The sequence below is a fragment of the Scleropages formosus genome, chromosome 2 (assembly GCF_900964775.1).
Source record: "Scleropages formosus chromosome 2, fSclFor1.1, whole genome shotgun sequence".
NCBI classification, from domain to species: Eukaryota; Metazoa; Chordata; class Actinopteri; order Osteoglossiformes; family Osteoglossidae; genus Scleropages; species Scleropages formosus.
The window spans coordinates 29,158,759-29,174,018 of NC_041807.1; the positions used below are offsets into that span (position 1 = coordinate 29,158,759).

The following is a 15,260-nucleotide window of genomic DNA, read 5'->3' on the forward strand; positions in this document are numbered from 1 at the left end:
GGATTTAAAGACGTCTGTGAAGCGGTGGGAAGGCAAACGGGCAGGGCCCCCTTGACAATCGTTTTGTGTTTAAAGAAATGCCCAGAATGACAGGAAGTGGAAGGCAGCGCTCCGCGGGCCGTGCGCGGGCAGCGCGGCCGAGGCCGACCGGTCGCGGCTCTTTCTTCTCCCTTTCCGCGCTGCCCGCCTCCCCGGCTTCAAAGCCTGTTTACCGCCGTCCCTGGGAAGGACTCATCCGGCGGAACCCGGGACGCGGAGCCAGGACTCCTGCGCCGTTTGGCCGGCCAGGGCTCCTGTTATCACATTACACATTAGCGATGCGAGCGCTTCGGGTCCTTGGCGAAGCGCGGTGCCGAGCACAGCGGTGTTTGCGCGTTGTTCTGCTAACAGTGCAGCCTTGTGGGGAACGAGGGTATCTGAACACGTCGGGCGCAGCTGCCAAACACCACCTAGCGCCGCTCGCGCGAGGTCTCCTCCTCTGTGTTTCGCTGGACCCGAGGGCACGTCACGCCGTGCGCTTTGAACGGCGGTAACTTACTGGTGTGTGTCTCGTATTCGGCTGGAAACCAGAGCAAATGGCGCGGCACGACTTGCGACTCGGAGTTTGCAACTTCTCGCTGCGCTCTGCGGAGAAGGACTTAATCTGTTCGTGTTTAGTCGGTGCCCAGAACTCTGACCATACTCTTTAAAGTGATAAGCGGTGGCTGTTGTTTGTGTGAAAGTTAATAATAATGTAAATAATCATCATCTTCATCATCATCATCATCATCATCATCATCATCATCGTCCGCATTTAAGATGGCATGCGGTGTGGTAAATGCTGTACTGTACCATAGACTGACGATGCATTCGGCACGCCGTGCCTCCGGAATCCTTACTTTAACGGTCAGTCCGACACACACCTCCGCACCACCAATACAGGCCTCCTCTGTCTCAGGATCACGTGGTTGCAGACAAGCTGCGTGTGCAAGTTACGCACGCGCGTGTGGCGCGCAGCACATGTGCACGAACGTATGCCGGCGTGTCGTCAATAGTTGAGAAAGACAATGTGGGGAAAGCAAAACTGTGCTCATTTCCTGATTGGTTAAAAATAAAAAACTCTATGGTTATGTATGTGAGTGCATGCAAAAAGTGTCTCTGAAAAAGTGCGCACGCCTGTGTGTGTGTGTGTGTCCGTGCAGAGGGGTGCTGGAAACAGGCAAAGCGCAGAGGTAATCCGATGCAGTGAGTCCTGGCGCAGGTGGTGACAGACGCTGCTTTTACTGCCCCAGGTTCTGCCTTGTCACAGGCCATGAATCTGCGCTGCATCCTCTTTCTGGGAGGAACATTGAACTCTCGAGATTTCCCTTCTCCACCACACCATTAACGGCGTTCATGACTGCGCCAGGCGGCTCTCGCCACGGTAAGGGTTTGTTTACTTCCTGATGCCTTTGTGCCCCACTGGCTGTCGGGGAACCTCTGCCGCCGCCGCTGCCGCGGCCTGTAGAGCAGAGTCCCTCCGTGTCTCCGTACCCCACCGGGGCGGCGGCAGCTCCTCTGACACGTCCCGGCCCGTTGCCTGAGCTCTGGAAGCGACCCGCCGTCAGCTCCCCTACGACGTGCCCCTTTCTGGGGCCGTGAGCGAGCCGCGAACAGATCCACCTGCGGCACGTTCGCCCTGCCCTCGACAACGAGACGGTGACACGGCCCATCGGGATACGCCGACCGCCTGGCCAAGGGACGAGGCTTCGTAGGGTTTGCGGAGCGAAGGGCCGCAGAGCAGGATTCTGTGGTCGTCGGAGGAGCGTGGCGTGACCGGCGCAACGCCGAACGGGCAGAGGCTGAAATTTGGTTCTTCTACCACAAACTCCTGCACGTAATTCAGATATAAATAAACGCACGGCAGTATGTTTGCGCGCGCAGTAGGAAGCTGCTTTATCGGAAGGCATCTGCAGCTCTGTCTGTCAAACCATCCCACAACCAGATGTGGCCTGTGAGTCAGAAATGAAGGACCGAATTAGCAGATCGGTGCTCCAGAAGACGTGTGCGCCGGCTGTGCGAGTGGCGAGAGGAAACCAGCGCGTCGCACATATCTGCAGGGATCTACAAGAGGGTTTGTCTGCACAAGTTTCCAGCCTCCTCCCGCGCCGCGTCGTTTCTTAGTTAACGCTTTTATGCACGACCGGTCGAAACTTTGAAGTTCACCCACAGACACGGCTGGATGCTTTCAAGCACCTTCGCGAGGGTCCCGCCGAAGGGCCTCTCTCGAGGTTTGAGCCGACAGCCGTCGGGCTGCCGTGCCGAGTCCTTAACCGCGCTGCTACGTATTGCTTCTCGCCACTTCTGAACGAACACCTCAAAATCATTTCCTTGTGATTAAATGCTCCTTGATTTTGGGAAAGAGCTGAGCTGAGAGCACACGTCTCAAGTGTTTGTGCGCAGCTGGTGGGTCTGACCGACTGAGCCATTTTTACGTTTCCGTGCCGGGTTGATACGCCGATACGAATTCATCTCATCCTTCTCCGCTAGCGATACGAAGCTGAACCCAGGATGCCTTCGGCGTGATGAATTCAGCGTGATGCCAACGTGCCGTCTCTCTCTACCCGCGGTGCGTTGCTGTTGCCACGAGTGATCTGCTCTGAGATTTGTAACGGGAAAAAAAAAAAACGGTTTCAATAGATTATGTTTCCCACCCAAAAGATATCTGATTCTTTTTTAACTGCATTTGTGTTCTTTTCCATGGAATATGTGGTATCTGAAAGAGTAAATATGGGGTGTGTCTGCTCTGGCCCGTGTTTGCTCCGAGACTGAAATTCAAGCCCGACTCCCACAAACGGAGGATTGCGCAATAGCTGCTAATTAAATTGAGCGGGTAAAACAGGCGCTCCATGGGCGGGAATGGGGGGTCTTCCAGTGGAGATTAAATCTATTTCCTTGGGCTCGAGAGGAAGGAGAGAAGACCAGCTTCCCACATCTCTGCATTCTGTGGAAATGGCAGTAGAAAGAAAGAAATAAACATGGAACAGATCAAACTGTTGCTTGTATTGCTTGAATTGCTTGGTGTGTTAAAGCACTGTTCCCCCCCCCCCTCCCAAGATCAAAATCACCACATCTGCAATGTATGAAAAATATCAATATCGTATGTAACGGCCGACAATGCTTTTGTTTCCTTAATATGCAAATGACTTCGTTTCTGTGAGATTGCTAATTTTCTTTTACTATATATTTGCTTTATGTGTGTTTGTCTTTTTCGCAAACGAAACAGCGTTGTTCACAGCACTTTTCTCACACGAGTCTTGCTCCCGAAGGCCCTCTTTTCTAACTCAAGCAGTTGTCCTCCTGTTCAGGTCCACATGACCAGATATCGCAACGGTTACGCACCACAGATCACATCTTCCCTGCCCCCCCCGCGCCCCCATGGAAAGTGTGTGAGTACGGGGGGGACTGGGAGGAGCGGTACCTTCGGTCCTTCCCCAAGTTCACTTTACCGTGACCGTGGACTCACTAAAGCATCGATGTATTGTACATTACCTTGAACAAAGGCATCGCCTCGGTGGCGATAATAATAATGATAATAATTAAAAAAAAATAATAATAATAATATGCCCAAGGGCTCCTTCCTCTAAATCCCTATGGCCAGTGCTGAGCACGAGAAATGTCAGCGACTGCTCTTCGGACTGAACGCTCATGCCCACCTTTGTTAGAGGCGTCCATCTATCTGACGTCACGTCATCCTGGGCTCATGCATACATTTTTTGTGTTATTTCAGCCAGCTCAGTGTAGCCACAGCCGACGGAACCCGACCGCGGGCGGGCGAACCACTGTTTGCGCACAAGGCAAGGTGGGGTGAGGTGGGGCGTGCTGAGAGGAGCTGCTCGCTGCGTGCCTTGAGACCGTGTGCGAGGAGGGTGTGAGCACACGTTTCCTGGCAGTGTTTGGAGAACCTGACCACAATCGTTGTCTCTCTGGCCATGTGACAGTGACTATATCGCCCCCACTCAGTCGGCCTTCGCTGTAACACGACTTCCCTGAAATAGAACCACCCTCCCAGCTCTCCAACGCTCCCCTTCAACACATGCAAACTCTCACACACACGACACACACACACACACACACACACACAGATGCAAGCACACAGAGGCTGGAGGGTTGTGTTGTGCATCTTAAAGGCACGTCGAGCAGCCAAGGGGGAGTGCGGCTCCATCATATCGTATGATTTATCATCCGAATGTGACCTTAGTTGGATTTTTCAACAGTATTTCCACACGATGCTCTTCAGAACTCAAATATGTGTGAGCGAGTCCATCTGTTTGTGCTCTTTCCTTTCTGTCGGTCGTCAGAAGGACGGTCAGTAATTTTCACCTTTGAACTTTGCCCCTAGGTGGCGTTACCGAATTTTTGAAATCACGGGTATCATTTATCTGGGACGACTGGTGACGCCTTTCAAAGCCAGAAATGGTTTTTATTTGCTCTGGTGTTTTTGCTGAAAAAAAACCGCAGGCCCTTTCAGATTTATCGTCCCCCAGGGCGGATGCTGTTAAGCAGCTGGTCGACTTTATTTCGAAATAAAGAATAAGACGCATCCCTCCTTCGATCCTCGCTCCGGCTCTGGCTCCGGCTCCGGCTCCCGCTCTCGCTCGTCTTGTGCGCGCCTGCGTGGGCGGAGGGAAGAGGAGACGCGGGAGCGAGAGAGCCCTTCACCCCTCTCTCCCCACCAACCGAGCGGCGCCCCCCCCCCCCCCACCCAGCCCCGAGCCCTCCCGCTGCTCCCCCCCATCCTTCTATGTGGAAGTGGCCGCCTGGTTCCAGTGTACGTGGGTGAGACTCCTCTCCTGTGTTCCTCAGGGCCGGGCTTCTCCAACAGCACCTCCAATCATCCAGGGGGCAAATTTGATAGCAAACGAGGGGCATCCTACTCCCCTCCCCCCCCGCCGTTGTTGCGCCCCCCTGATCGCTGGCCCTCTGGGCCTTCCAGCCTCCATCAGGCTGGGGGTCTCCCCCCAGAGAGGCCTCTGATGGAGCAGCAGGCCTCGAACTCCTCGCCCACAGAGGTAAGTAAAGCGAGTCGCCAGCGCCCCTAGACTGTGTCGCTGTCGGCCCATGTTTGGCATCTGTCGTGCTTCCTGCGGAGAGGGGCGCGTGTCGCCGCCGCACCTGCTTTTGCGTTTGTCTTTTCTGTTTCTTGTCTCTGTGATTTTAATTTCTCGCCCGCGCTCGTCCTCTAGGCCGCGGCCCAAGTACAGGCAGACGTCGCTCGGACGCTGCCGGTTCGGCCGATTTGCCGGGGACTCTAAGCTGAAATGTTCCGTCGGAGAACGGGCGTTCTGAAGAATTATGTAACATTAGGGTAGAGATATGTCCAAACTGAAGGAGCTTTTACTGAGAGCACAAGGGAATTGTAAAATCGTGGCTGGATACTGGAAATTGCAATCATTCTGCTCGCTGGAATAGCATTTGGTCCTGCGGACCTGCCGTCCAAGGCGCTTCGCTCTCTGTAGTGGAGCCATCTGTTTGTTGGTCCATGGTGAGGTGTTCTTAGAGCACGGGGGAGGGGTGGTCTGGAGGCGGAGGTGTGTGTGTGCGTGTGTGTGTGTGTGTGTGTGCGTGCGTGCGTGCGTGCGTGCGTGCGTGCGTGCGTGCGTGTGTATGTAGAGAGGGGGTGGGTGCTGGGGGCAGGGCGTACCTACACCAGACCGGGGCTGAGCAAACAAGAGCGCCCAATGCATTTGCATCCCTCACCAGAGACAAGCAAATATTGAATATCCTCTTGTCACAGGAGACAAAGAGTATTCTCTTTCTCTCTCCACCTGTTGTGGAAATTGAAAAGAATCCTGGGAGAATGTGCGAGAGAACAAAAAAAACTTCGCAATTAGATGTAGGCTCATGCTTTCATCCACAATGATGAAAATAATCATTGTTGTACTTGTTTAATCGCTGCACTTTCATTAAAAATAATGCTGGATAGTTTCTTTGCTTCTGCCTTTTTTCCTTGTGAAGTCTCTTCTCTGTGCTTCCGTCTCTGCGTGTGTGTGTGTGTGTGTGTGTGTATATGTATATGCTTTTGCATGGCAAAATTTTTTTGAATTTCATGCTTGTGGTCGGGGACCGCCTCGCTAATGCCGTCTCGTCTTTCGCAGGTCAACGTGCAGGGTGAAGATGTTCAGGGCCTCGACACAGGTACGGAGACCGGGTCCCTCCCTTGCGGTTGTCCCGCGTTACCTGCGCATTGCATGATGAAGCTTGTTTGCGCTCTCCTTGCCTGGGCACTCACGCCTCGCTCTGCCCCAGGTCTGGATGGCAGCCAGCCCCCAGGAGAGCAGGATCAGATGGCGGTGGAGGATAAGAACTGCAAGGACCCGGCGGAGCTGCCCCAGGAGCTGGCCTGCTCCCTGTGCAAGCGGCTGTTCGGCAGCCTGGACCAGCTGAGGGAGCACGAGTATCGGCACACGGTGTCCCTCATGGCGCTGTCCTTGGACTGCTTCGACATGCAGCGCCCCCTGCTGGTCCCCGAGTCCCCGGTCCGCTACTTGTGCTCGCAGTGTCCAGCCAGCTTCACCCTCAAGTCCAACGCAGACCGGCACGAGAAGACCATTCACTTCAAGCGGAAGATGATGCAGTGCGCCTATTGCATGAAGCACTTCCGGGACCGCACGGACCTGAACCGCCACCTGTCCTCCGTGCACTCCAGCGAGCGCGTCTTCGTCTGCCCCCTGTGCGCCAAGGCCTTCAGCACCCAGAAGAACCTGGCCACCCACACGAAGGTGTGCTACCAGGCCGGTGGCATGGTGGAGCGCCTCTGGGAACTGCTCCCGCTGAAGAGTGAAGCCAGAGACCAGGCCCAGGACCATGACTGACGCCGCCCACGGCCGGCCCGTTCCGAGATCTCCCGTCACGCAGTGTTCTTCGCCGCATCCAACACTCAAGACAGCCTATGTTTCTCGTGGATGTCAATTTGAATATATGCAAAGCACTGTTATTTTTTCTACCGCTTGTGTATTATTTGTATATTTTGTATTTTGAATTAAAGAATATCTATTTAAGGATCTGACATTTTATAATTCTGGTCCACTTTAATAGCTGAAAAGCATAACTGCTGCGCACAAAAAAGGAGGGAAAAAAAGAGAACGGTTCAGCACTTCTCAGGCCAGGGAGCAAGGTGCCCGTGTCTATCGCTGTTTTTCGAGATGTGGTTAAAGGAGACGTTACATGATCGTGCTCGAGGAACGCCGTACTCGTTTGTGGCCGCTAAACCTGGGTGGCGCTGCTCCGTGTGAGCGCTCCTCGTGTGTGTGTGTGTGTGTGTGTGCGCGCGCGTGCGCGCGTGTTCTATTCGTCCCTGGGTTCCGCTCACTGCTCTGTGCAGCCTGGAAGGCTGCCATCCGTTGCCCTTTAAAAACTCAACCTTCTGAGGGTCTGTAACGCAGAAGTGCGACTCCCCTATCAGACACACACCAGCGCCACCTATTGGACCGTAAGGTGGCTCATCTTATCTTTGTGTTTCCTGTCTTGTGTTGTTTGATTCACCGCGGTGAAGCTGCGAGATGAGATGACATTTGTTGCAACAAATCCTTCTCCCTCTGCTGTCCTCAATGCCTTTGTCTGAGCTGAACTGAATAATTGCGGTAATTGGCTCTGCGCTGGCCTGGCCCCGTTTGACCTCCGACCCCGGATGAAAGAATGGGAGGAGAGTTGTAGGCGTGGTGGGCCAGCAGATAGGGCTGTGACCTCTTGTGAACTGCACGGTGACCTCATGGTGATGTCAATACACCAGGGGATGAATAAGTAAGGCCTCTCCCCAAGTGTGCATTGGGTTAAGAAATAGGGAGGTTGGAAATGAGCAGGGAGCACAGAAGTTCAGGCTTTGCCTCACACATGCTTTAAAAGTGACGTCTTGACTTTGCCTGCTTTCTAATGAAACAAAACTGTAAATAAATAAAAGCAGCTCTTCCTTCGCATGAGCACCCATCAGCGTGGACTGGTGCGCAGAGGCATCAAAAAAAAAAAAAAAAAAAACAGAAATATACAAAGCACTGCCGTCAGTGTTTTTAGGCTTATTATCGGTGTAATGATTTTTAACAACTGTAATTTTAAATGGAAACAATTTTCAGTGCATCAGATCGCAGTATTTGATGGACTTTACTGGTGTAATACAATGTATGCAATGCAAGCAATTACTCGAAGGGTAAATCCGGCAAAACTTTTTAATTACGCCTCACGGTTTACAAAGCACCGAATTTTATTCCTGTGTGGTGTATGATCCCTAAAGGCACTACCTCTCTCTCGAAAAGAAATCCTCATGCTGCTGCTGAACTTTTCTTGTGTCTGAGCCATATGAACCTTTAATTGAAATTATTTTGTCAGTTACATTGTAACTTTTCTTTGTTCTGTTTTTATTTTTTTTTCAGCACAGTGTGTTATGCTATTAATAGCCGTGAAGGACAAACACATTAGTGTTTGCGCTGGCATTTGCTTTCGTTAATCATTCCGAGTCTTTTATTCCTCTTTGATTGTATATGCGCTGCGGGTGTTGTCCACGTTTAGCCGTCTATGAAAGTCTGATCTCCGGCTCTCGGTAAAGCAGGCAGGATCTGCGCGACAGACGCGATGTGCTGTTTTGGGTCTCCGTAGAACCGGGTCCGTGTGACTGCGTCCGGCTCCTAATGCTTGTATTATAAGGGCACGCTGTAGCCTATGCAGGTATGTCACCAAAAACACTAGTGCGCCTACATCGCGCCAGTGTCGTGTACCGGAGTGGACAATCATAAGGAAAATTATGAGTCAGGCTATTAGATGTGTCATTTGACAGTTGGGCTGTTCCGACGTGCCATCTCCCCACGCACGGCCTACCGCTCGAATCGTCACGGCGACTCCACGGTGGAGGGCATCGCCGGAACGTTCTGAAAGGCAGCGGGGTTAAAACCAATTGTTCCTTGGCGTGCGGGTTCGCCGGGCTCCGCAGCGGCTCCAAACCGAGCGGCACGTGGATTGCATTGTGGAACATTTAATAGCGCCAACCTGAATGTAAACTGTGCTTGAAAGGAACTCAGCGATGTAGAGTACAAAAGGGGAACTGGGCTTGAGCAGGTTTCGAAGCCCCCAGGTTGTAGTCTCCTCAGGAAATAAGGAGGTTCCTTATATCTTTTTCTGCTCCTTCTGTACTGAAGCCGAATAAAAGAAAACATTCATTTGAGATGAGAGAATATTTTAGAAACATATTACCGTGTGTATTATCTCTTCGGAGCAGCCAATGTTGCTGTAACGCGTTGCACTCTTGTGATTTTGTGAATTCTTCACAAAAAGAAAAGTCCATTTTAGACAGTATTATATCTTGCTTTAACATGCAAATTGACATAGAAAATATGTATTTTTATAAAAAAATAATGGAACTTTGTAGTTTGTATCTGTACTCAATAAAATTTTGAAAAAGCCGCTTAAGAGACTTGACCTTGAATTGTCTTTTTTCCTCATAAATTGAACTAGCGAAATGTAACCCGTCACGGCCTCTGTAAAATTACTTTTTTTGTCAGTGTTGCCGAGGAGGGCGAGAACTGTCTTATATGCGGGCGAAGTGGTGAAGAATTACAAAAAGCTCGTCGCGGAATTAGCTTTTTGTACACTAACCCTTGTACTAACCCTTCGTACGCTAAGGGTTTCAGATTTCCCCGTCTCGGAAACGGAGAGGACGTTTCGGGAGGCGAAAACACGCACGCGGACGGACGTGTACCGATTTCAGAGCCTGCGCTCTTCCCTGTCCCTTATGGTATCCGTTATCCTGCACAGCAAGCCTTTGAAATGGGGCCACGATGCAAACAGCGTGATTGACCTTCTTTGCATCGTCTTAACTCCACGCAAGTCTAGACCAGGGGATAATTGGCTTAGCAGCCTCTAAATAAGAAAGGACATGCTTCTTAAATGTACTGTGATGACCTGAAGTCACCGCTCTACCTACTGTTTCCTCTCCGAGTATATTTTGTGGGCTACAGCATAGATTTTCTGCATTTTTACGTGTGTGTGTGTGTGTATTCATATATACACACACACACACACACACGTATATATATTTATATATATATACATACACACAGTGTGTGTATATATATATATATATATAGAGAGAGAGCATTTCTTCTTTCTTCAGGCAAGGGCAGAGGTTGGCTATTAGTCCTACTTTTTACATGCCTACTGAAATAACTGGGAGGCTAAGAAAACTGGCATGTCGCGAGCTGGCATTCCACACTTAAATTACATTCTGTACAGCCATGGATGTGTACAGTCAACCCTCTTCTGATGCGTCTGCTCTCATGTATGAACAGATAAAGAGGTCATACATACTCACTGCCCACCAAGCATTGGTTATTTGGCCGAAAATCTTCGTTTTATTTGGTTGTTTTCACGGGACTGCGTGAGTGGGTCTTTTGGTGTGTTGTTTGTGTGTGTGTGTGTGTGTGTGTGTGTGTGTGTGTGTGTGTGTGTATTTCAGTCCAGTTTTATTCCGCTTTTTCCGGCGAGGGTAGCGGTTCAAATGTGTACGTTTATGTTTGCGGTATCTTTTTGAGACAACCTGTCCATATAGCCCAGAAAGGACTTTTGTCTGAGAAGAACCTATATGAAAAATTGCTTGTGCAGGTCATATTTTGACCATTTCTGCTCATACGTATAAGGCAGCAAAACGCTGGCTACACCGGATCTAAAGACCTTTGCTAACTTCAGCAACTGTTCCTAAGGGTGGTTTCAGCGAAGCTCGTAGTTGTGACACGGCGATGAGTGTGGCCCACGGTGCTCAGCTGCAGTTTCTCCCTGTTTCCCCAGTGAACGACTTCACCGTCATCAGGAAGAAGTTCAAGTGCCCGTACTGCAGCTTCTCAGCCATGCACCAGTGCATCCTGAAGCGGCACATGCGCTCCCACACCGGGAGAGGCCTTATCCCTGCGAGATCTGCGGCAAGAAGTTCACCCGCCGGGAGCACATGAAGAGACACACGCTGGTAGGTGCCGCTCATCGCGGGCAGAGGGCAGCACTGAGGCGTCACACGCGGGCAGCAGCCATGGGCCACTTAGGGGCCCGTTACCCCCTGTCGCTGCGAAACAGCATACGTTTACATCCGGGTCAGTTCAGAATACTGCACGGTCTTGGAGTCGGAACGGGGAGAGGATGCACTTTCCCTCCGTGGGGCCGCGGCCACAGGTCAGGATCCAGCTGTCCTGTCGTCAGGCCCTAACCCTAAGGTCCCGGCGCGCGCGGCCGATCCCCCCGTGCTCCTCCCTTGCCGGGCCTGCAGCGCAGCGAGCGAAACAACTCGCAGTTGAACATATGTGCTTAATCTGATGCTGGTGGAGGAGCACCGCAAAAATGCGCTTTGGTTAGCGACAGATGAAAGGCAGCCAGCGCCACGACATGCACACTGCTGGCGGCTTCATGGGACGAGTGCTGCGCTAGAACGACTGCGGTTACGCGACAACTGGCCCGAGCGAGAGACTCAAGCGGCCGCTGCTCCGCACACCTTCTCACACACTTCCTCGCTCCCTTGTCCTTCTTCCTGCTGCTTCCGCAAACTATAGTATTTATCTCACTTCTCGGTGAGATGAATGAGCAGTCAGTCGGACAGGTAACGCGCTTTTACATCAGATTTACTGGGAAATTAGCGGGGCTGTCAAAGGACCGTTGCTCGATTGGCCCCCTGGGTCCTTAGAGGGCAATATCGGGGTGAGGTTTTTACACTCCTTCTTTGAGGACTGGCTAAAAAAAATCAGAAGTCAGTTTATTGTCAGCATTGACACTTATTTAAAACATATTTGTACTATGATTTTTACTGTTCATTACCAAATCCAGTGTGAAATTTGTGTGGATTACCTGACCTGAAATGAGAGACAAGTGTAAATGTTCCCTCTTCTCTCCAGTTACTTAGTAGTTTTGTAAGTAATGTTAATTTAGAAGAACTAGAGGTGACAGTTGGCTACATTTACATTTACATTTCCATTTATTCATTTAGAAGACGCTTTTGTCCAAAGCGACGTACATCTCAGCAAAAGTACAATTTATGCATTATATTGAGAGAAGGAGGCATAGCTGCAGACACGAAAGTCTCAAGCAAAGTAAGTTCACATCCCGGAAATGTCAGCTGATTTGACAGCGACGGTAAACTGCTGCGAGGTAAAGCTGTCAATGGAGGTGACGTGTGTGCCTTGCGAGTGGCCAGCTCCCAATCGGACAACACCATATTTGTTGTTTTGTACTGCAGCTACATCTCAGGATAATTTCGCGAGTCGTAAACTGAGTGGGAATTTAGTGTTCACACCAGTGTGAACTAAGATGCTGCTGGGTAATACCTGCTCGATTCCCAGGTAGGCAATTTGGTGTGATTGAGGATTTACATTTACATTTATTCATTTAGCAGGCGCTTTTTTCCAAAGTGACGTACATCTCATAGAAAATACAGTTTGTGCGTTACATTAGGATTTGAGTTGCTTTTAAGTGTTAGCAGTTCACTTGAAGGTACATTTAAATTCAAGTTGGTCCAAATGCTGTTTCTTGGCATGGCTCTGGAACTGATGTGTGTGTGTGTGTGTGTGTGTGTGTGTGTGTGTGTGTGTGTGTGTGTGCATTTTAAATCGTCATCCTCTCTGACTTTTACTTTGCATAACCCCACTGTCACGGTCCCCTCCCCTCCCCCCCATCTCCCTCGCAAATTTAGAATTGGCCTGAATTACATTTCTGTACATATGCCAAAGCCAATAATCCATAAAAAGGCTGTGTATCGTGTAACCCTGCCCCTCAATGATAGGAAGTGGTGTGTGTCAGTATAGGGTGGTTCTCCTGCATCCCTAGGGATAAGGCAGGCGCTGATTTCCCCCAGTGAGTACCTAATGGTGCTAGAGCCATGCTTCCAGCTGTCGGAGTATTTTTTTCGGTTTATATACTTTATTATGGTCACCTTTCTTTTGTCCATGTAGACTATATCTACAATTCTGCATCTGGTAAAAGGCAGGTACAAGGAACGGTAAAGCCATATAATGCTTGTATCAACGTGCTAAGTTGGCATGTCAGGTATCCCCTACAGGTGCCCAGTAATGTGTGTGTGTGAGACAGTATATGTGGAGACCATACTGTATGTGGACATGTTTGACTCACGAGATGCACAGTAAGAGCGCATGAGTGTGTGACCGTACAGTACGTGCGGTAGCGCGCGGTGTGCGCGTGTACGCTATACTCAGGCGCGTCCCTCTCGCACAGGTGCACAGCAAGGACAAGAAGTACGTGTGCAAGGTGTGCAGCCGGGTGTTCATGTCCGCAGCCAGCGTGGGCATCAAGCACGGCTCCCGGCGGCACGGCGTCTGCGCAGACTGCTCCGGCCGCGGCATGGCCACCCTGCTGGACCAGAACGGAGACGGGGCCGAGGAGGGTTCCCCCGAGGAGGACCTGTACCCCGGGGACCACCGCTTCCCCGATGACCCCGTCGACGGGGACGGCGAGGAGGAGATGCTGGCCGACGGCGAGATGATGGTGGATGGCGACGAGGACGGCGGGAAGTGGAAGAAGCACTCAGGAATGTCTCACCGGGACGCCATGTTGGACAATGACAAGGAGGAGAGCGACTCGGCACAGGAAGGGGAGAACCAGACGGGCAGCGACAAAGATTTCGCCTGGATCTCTTAGTCCGGTTCTTGCTCTGTCACAAGCGTAGTCACGTGTCAGTGAAGAGATAGCCTCTGGCCTTGGGTAAAGTACAACGTTCGAGAGCGTGCGTGCCGGGCGCGAGTCGGACTGCCGCTCTCGTGCGTTCGGTAGAGCTGCAGTGGCGGAGATTAGGGTTATTTTCGGTTCTTTTTGCTGACGAGGTGTTTCGCGGAGGATCAGCTAGCTAATGCTCCCACACTTGCATTGGCATTTTGTATTACTCTGACATTTTGAAACTGGAGATTTTGACGTGTCTTCTCTAATTGAAATTACGAAGCATTGGCCTGTGTTGTTGGTGTTTGTGGAAATATGATGCTTTTACTTTTTTGAACAAGACGAGTACTGTCCTCTCGCCATGCAGTCAACGGTCCCCGTAAAGGGGAGGGGTGGGTGGGGATGTATCTACTGCAAAACTGTAGGTGTCTGATGATGATTTGCAGCAGTTTGGCACATTTTTTGCAGAAAACTGCCACAGACTTGCACTTTAATGTCAACCAGATTCCTATCGATTCCTATTCAGTGGTTTACATTTTTACTCTAATTTACGCAGAGGACTTGGTGACCGCGCCTACCTTTAAGGATAAACGTCCTCATGACTGTTATCTATATTTCTGCAATTTTTTGCATTTAAGGTATGCCTTTTAACATTTTCTTTCTTCTGCCACATCAGATTCTAGAGTTGTACTAAATGCTCTTAAGATACAACAGATTTGTACATACAAATATTATGCAGGACAAAATGGAACAGATGAGGGGCTTCACTCCTACGTTGGTATAATATTTACTGGACGGACGGAGAAAGAGCGAAAGGGAGGGCGGGAGGAAGGGACAGCGAGAGACAGGAAGATGTGGACGCCCCCCGTAGGAACCGGTCACAAAAATTCACTTCGTCCATTCGGGCCTCGACCGCTGGATGCTCAGCGATGGGCTGCTCATTGTTTCAGTTTTCTCCTTCTGTCTCCTACAGAAGTGACATGGCGTCCATTCCGGTGAAGGAGCGGAAAGCAGTGCTACATGTGACTTTAAACTTTTTTTCTTTACTCTACAGGTGCAGGTTTTCTAAGGGGAAGAAGGGAAGGGGGGCAGGAAAGGTGGCAAATTCAAGGGTGGTTTGGCGAAGGTGGAGGTCCATATGGAAAGTATGCAGAAGCCCCGTGAACATCAGATGGCCCTCGAGCGCATGCACATTTACTTAGCGGTTTGATTGTCTTCTTCCCCTCATTTTCTCTCTTTCCGTCTCCCAAAGGCGTTCCGATGTTCCTTTGTAAAGAATGCAAGGATTCAAGGACCTATTGTTCTTTAACGGGTGTCGTCTAGCCTTTTTTTGTACTCAAAGTTCGTATTTATGTTGGTTGTTCAGATATGCACCCTTTTATGTATTTTTATGGGATCTAGCTGTTTCATTTTCCTTTAGCGTGAAATCTTTACTGATGTATTTTCTCTTAATAAAAAAAGGAGTCACAAAAATACAAACAAAAACAGAAAAAACAAGCTGCTTTGCTTGAATCTTAATACAGAAAGTGACCTGTTATAAAGTGAATTTTTGACAGTTTATTTTGGTCGAAAGGTTATTTATTGAAAGTTGTTTTAAATCGAATAACTGTTTT

At 50.3% G+C, this 15,260-nt stretch overlaps 2 protein-coding genes across 2 annotated transcripts in view; both read left to right on the plus strand.

The window, feature by feature from the left end:
- The window catches only part of LOC108936983 (zinc finger and BTB domain-containing protein 46-like), a 46,387-nt gene extending 31,999 nt beyond the window's left edge, over nt 1-14,388 (plus strand). The window contains 3 exon segments of the mRNA XM_018756670.2: nt 10,789-10,890; nt 10,893-10,963; nt 13,210-14,388. Coding sequence (XP_018612186.2) covers nt 10,789-10,890; nt 10,893-10,963; nt 13,210-13,632 — 596 coding nt within the window. The 3' untranslated portion in view covers nt 13,633-14,388.
- LOC114909194 (zinc finger protein 585A-like) lies at nt 5,592-7,992 on the plus strand. The gene is made up of 2 exons (XM_029246751.1): nt 5,592-6,156; nt 6,268-7,992. The coding sequence occupies exons 1-2, from the start codon at nt 6,096-6,098 to the stop codon at nt 6,831-6,833; spliced, it is 627 nt and encodes a 208-aa protein (XP_029102584.1). The 5' UTR covers nt 5,592-6,095; the 3' UTR covers nt 6,834-7,992.
- Nucleotides 14,389-15,260: the final 872 nt, after the last annotated feature.

Bases quoted from the DNA above. Each gene is read 5' to 3' on its own strand.
- LOC114909194 (XM_029246751.1), top strand. From the start codon at position 6,096: ATGCCGTCTCGTCTTTCGCAGGTCAACGTGCAGGGTGAAGATGTTCAG. The intron at 6,157-6,267 runs GTACGGAGACCG...GCTCTGCCCCAG, and splicing joins TGTTCAGGGCCTCGACACAG to GTCTGGATGGCAGCCAGCCC.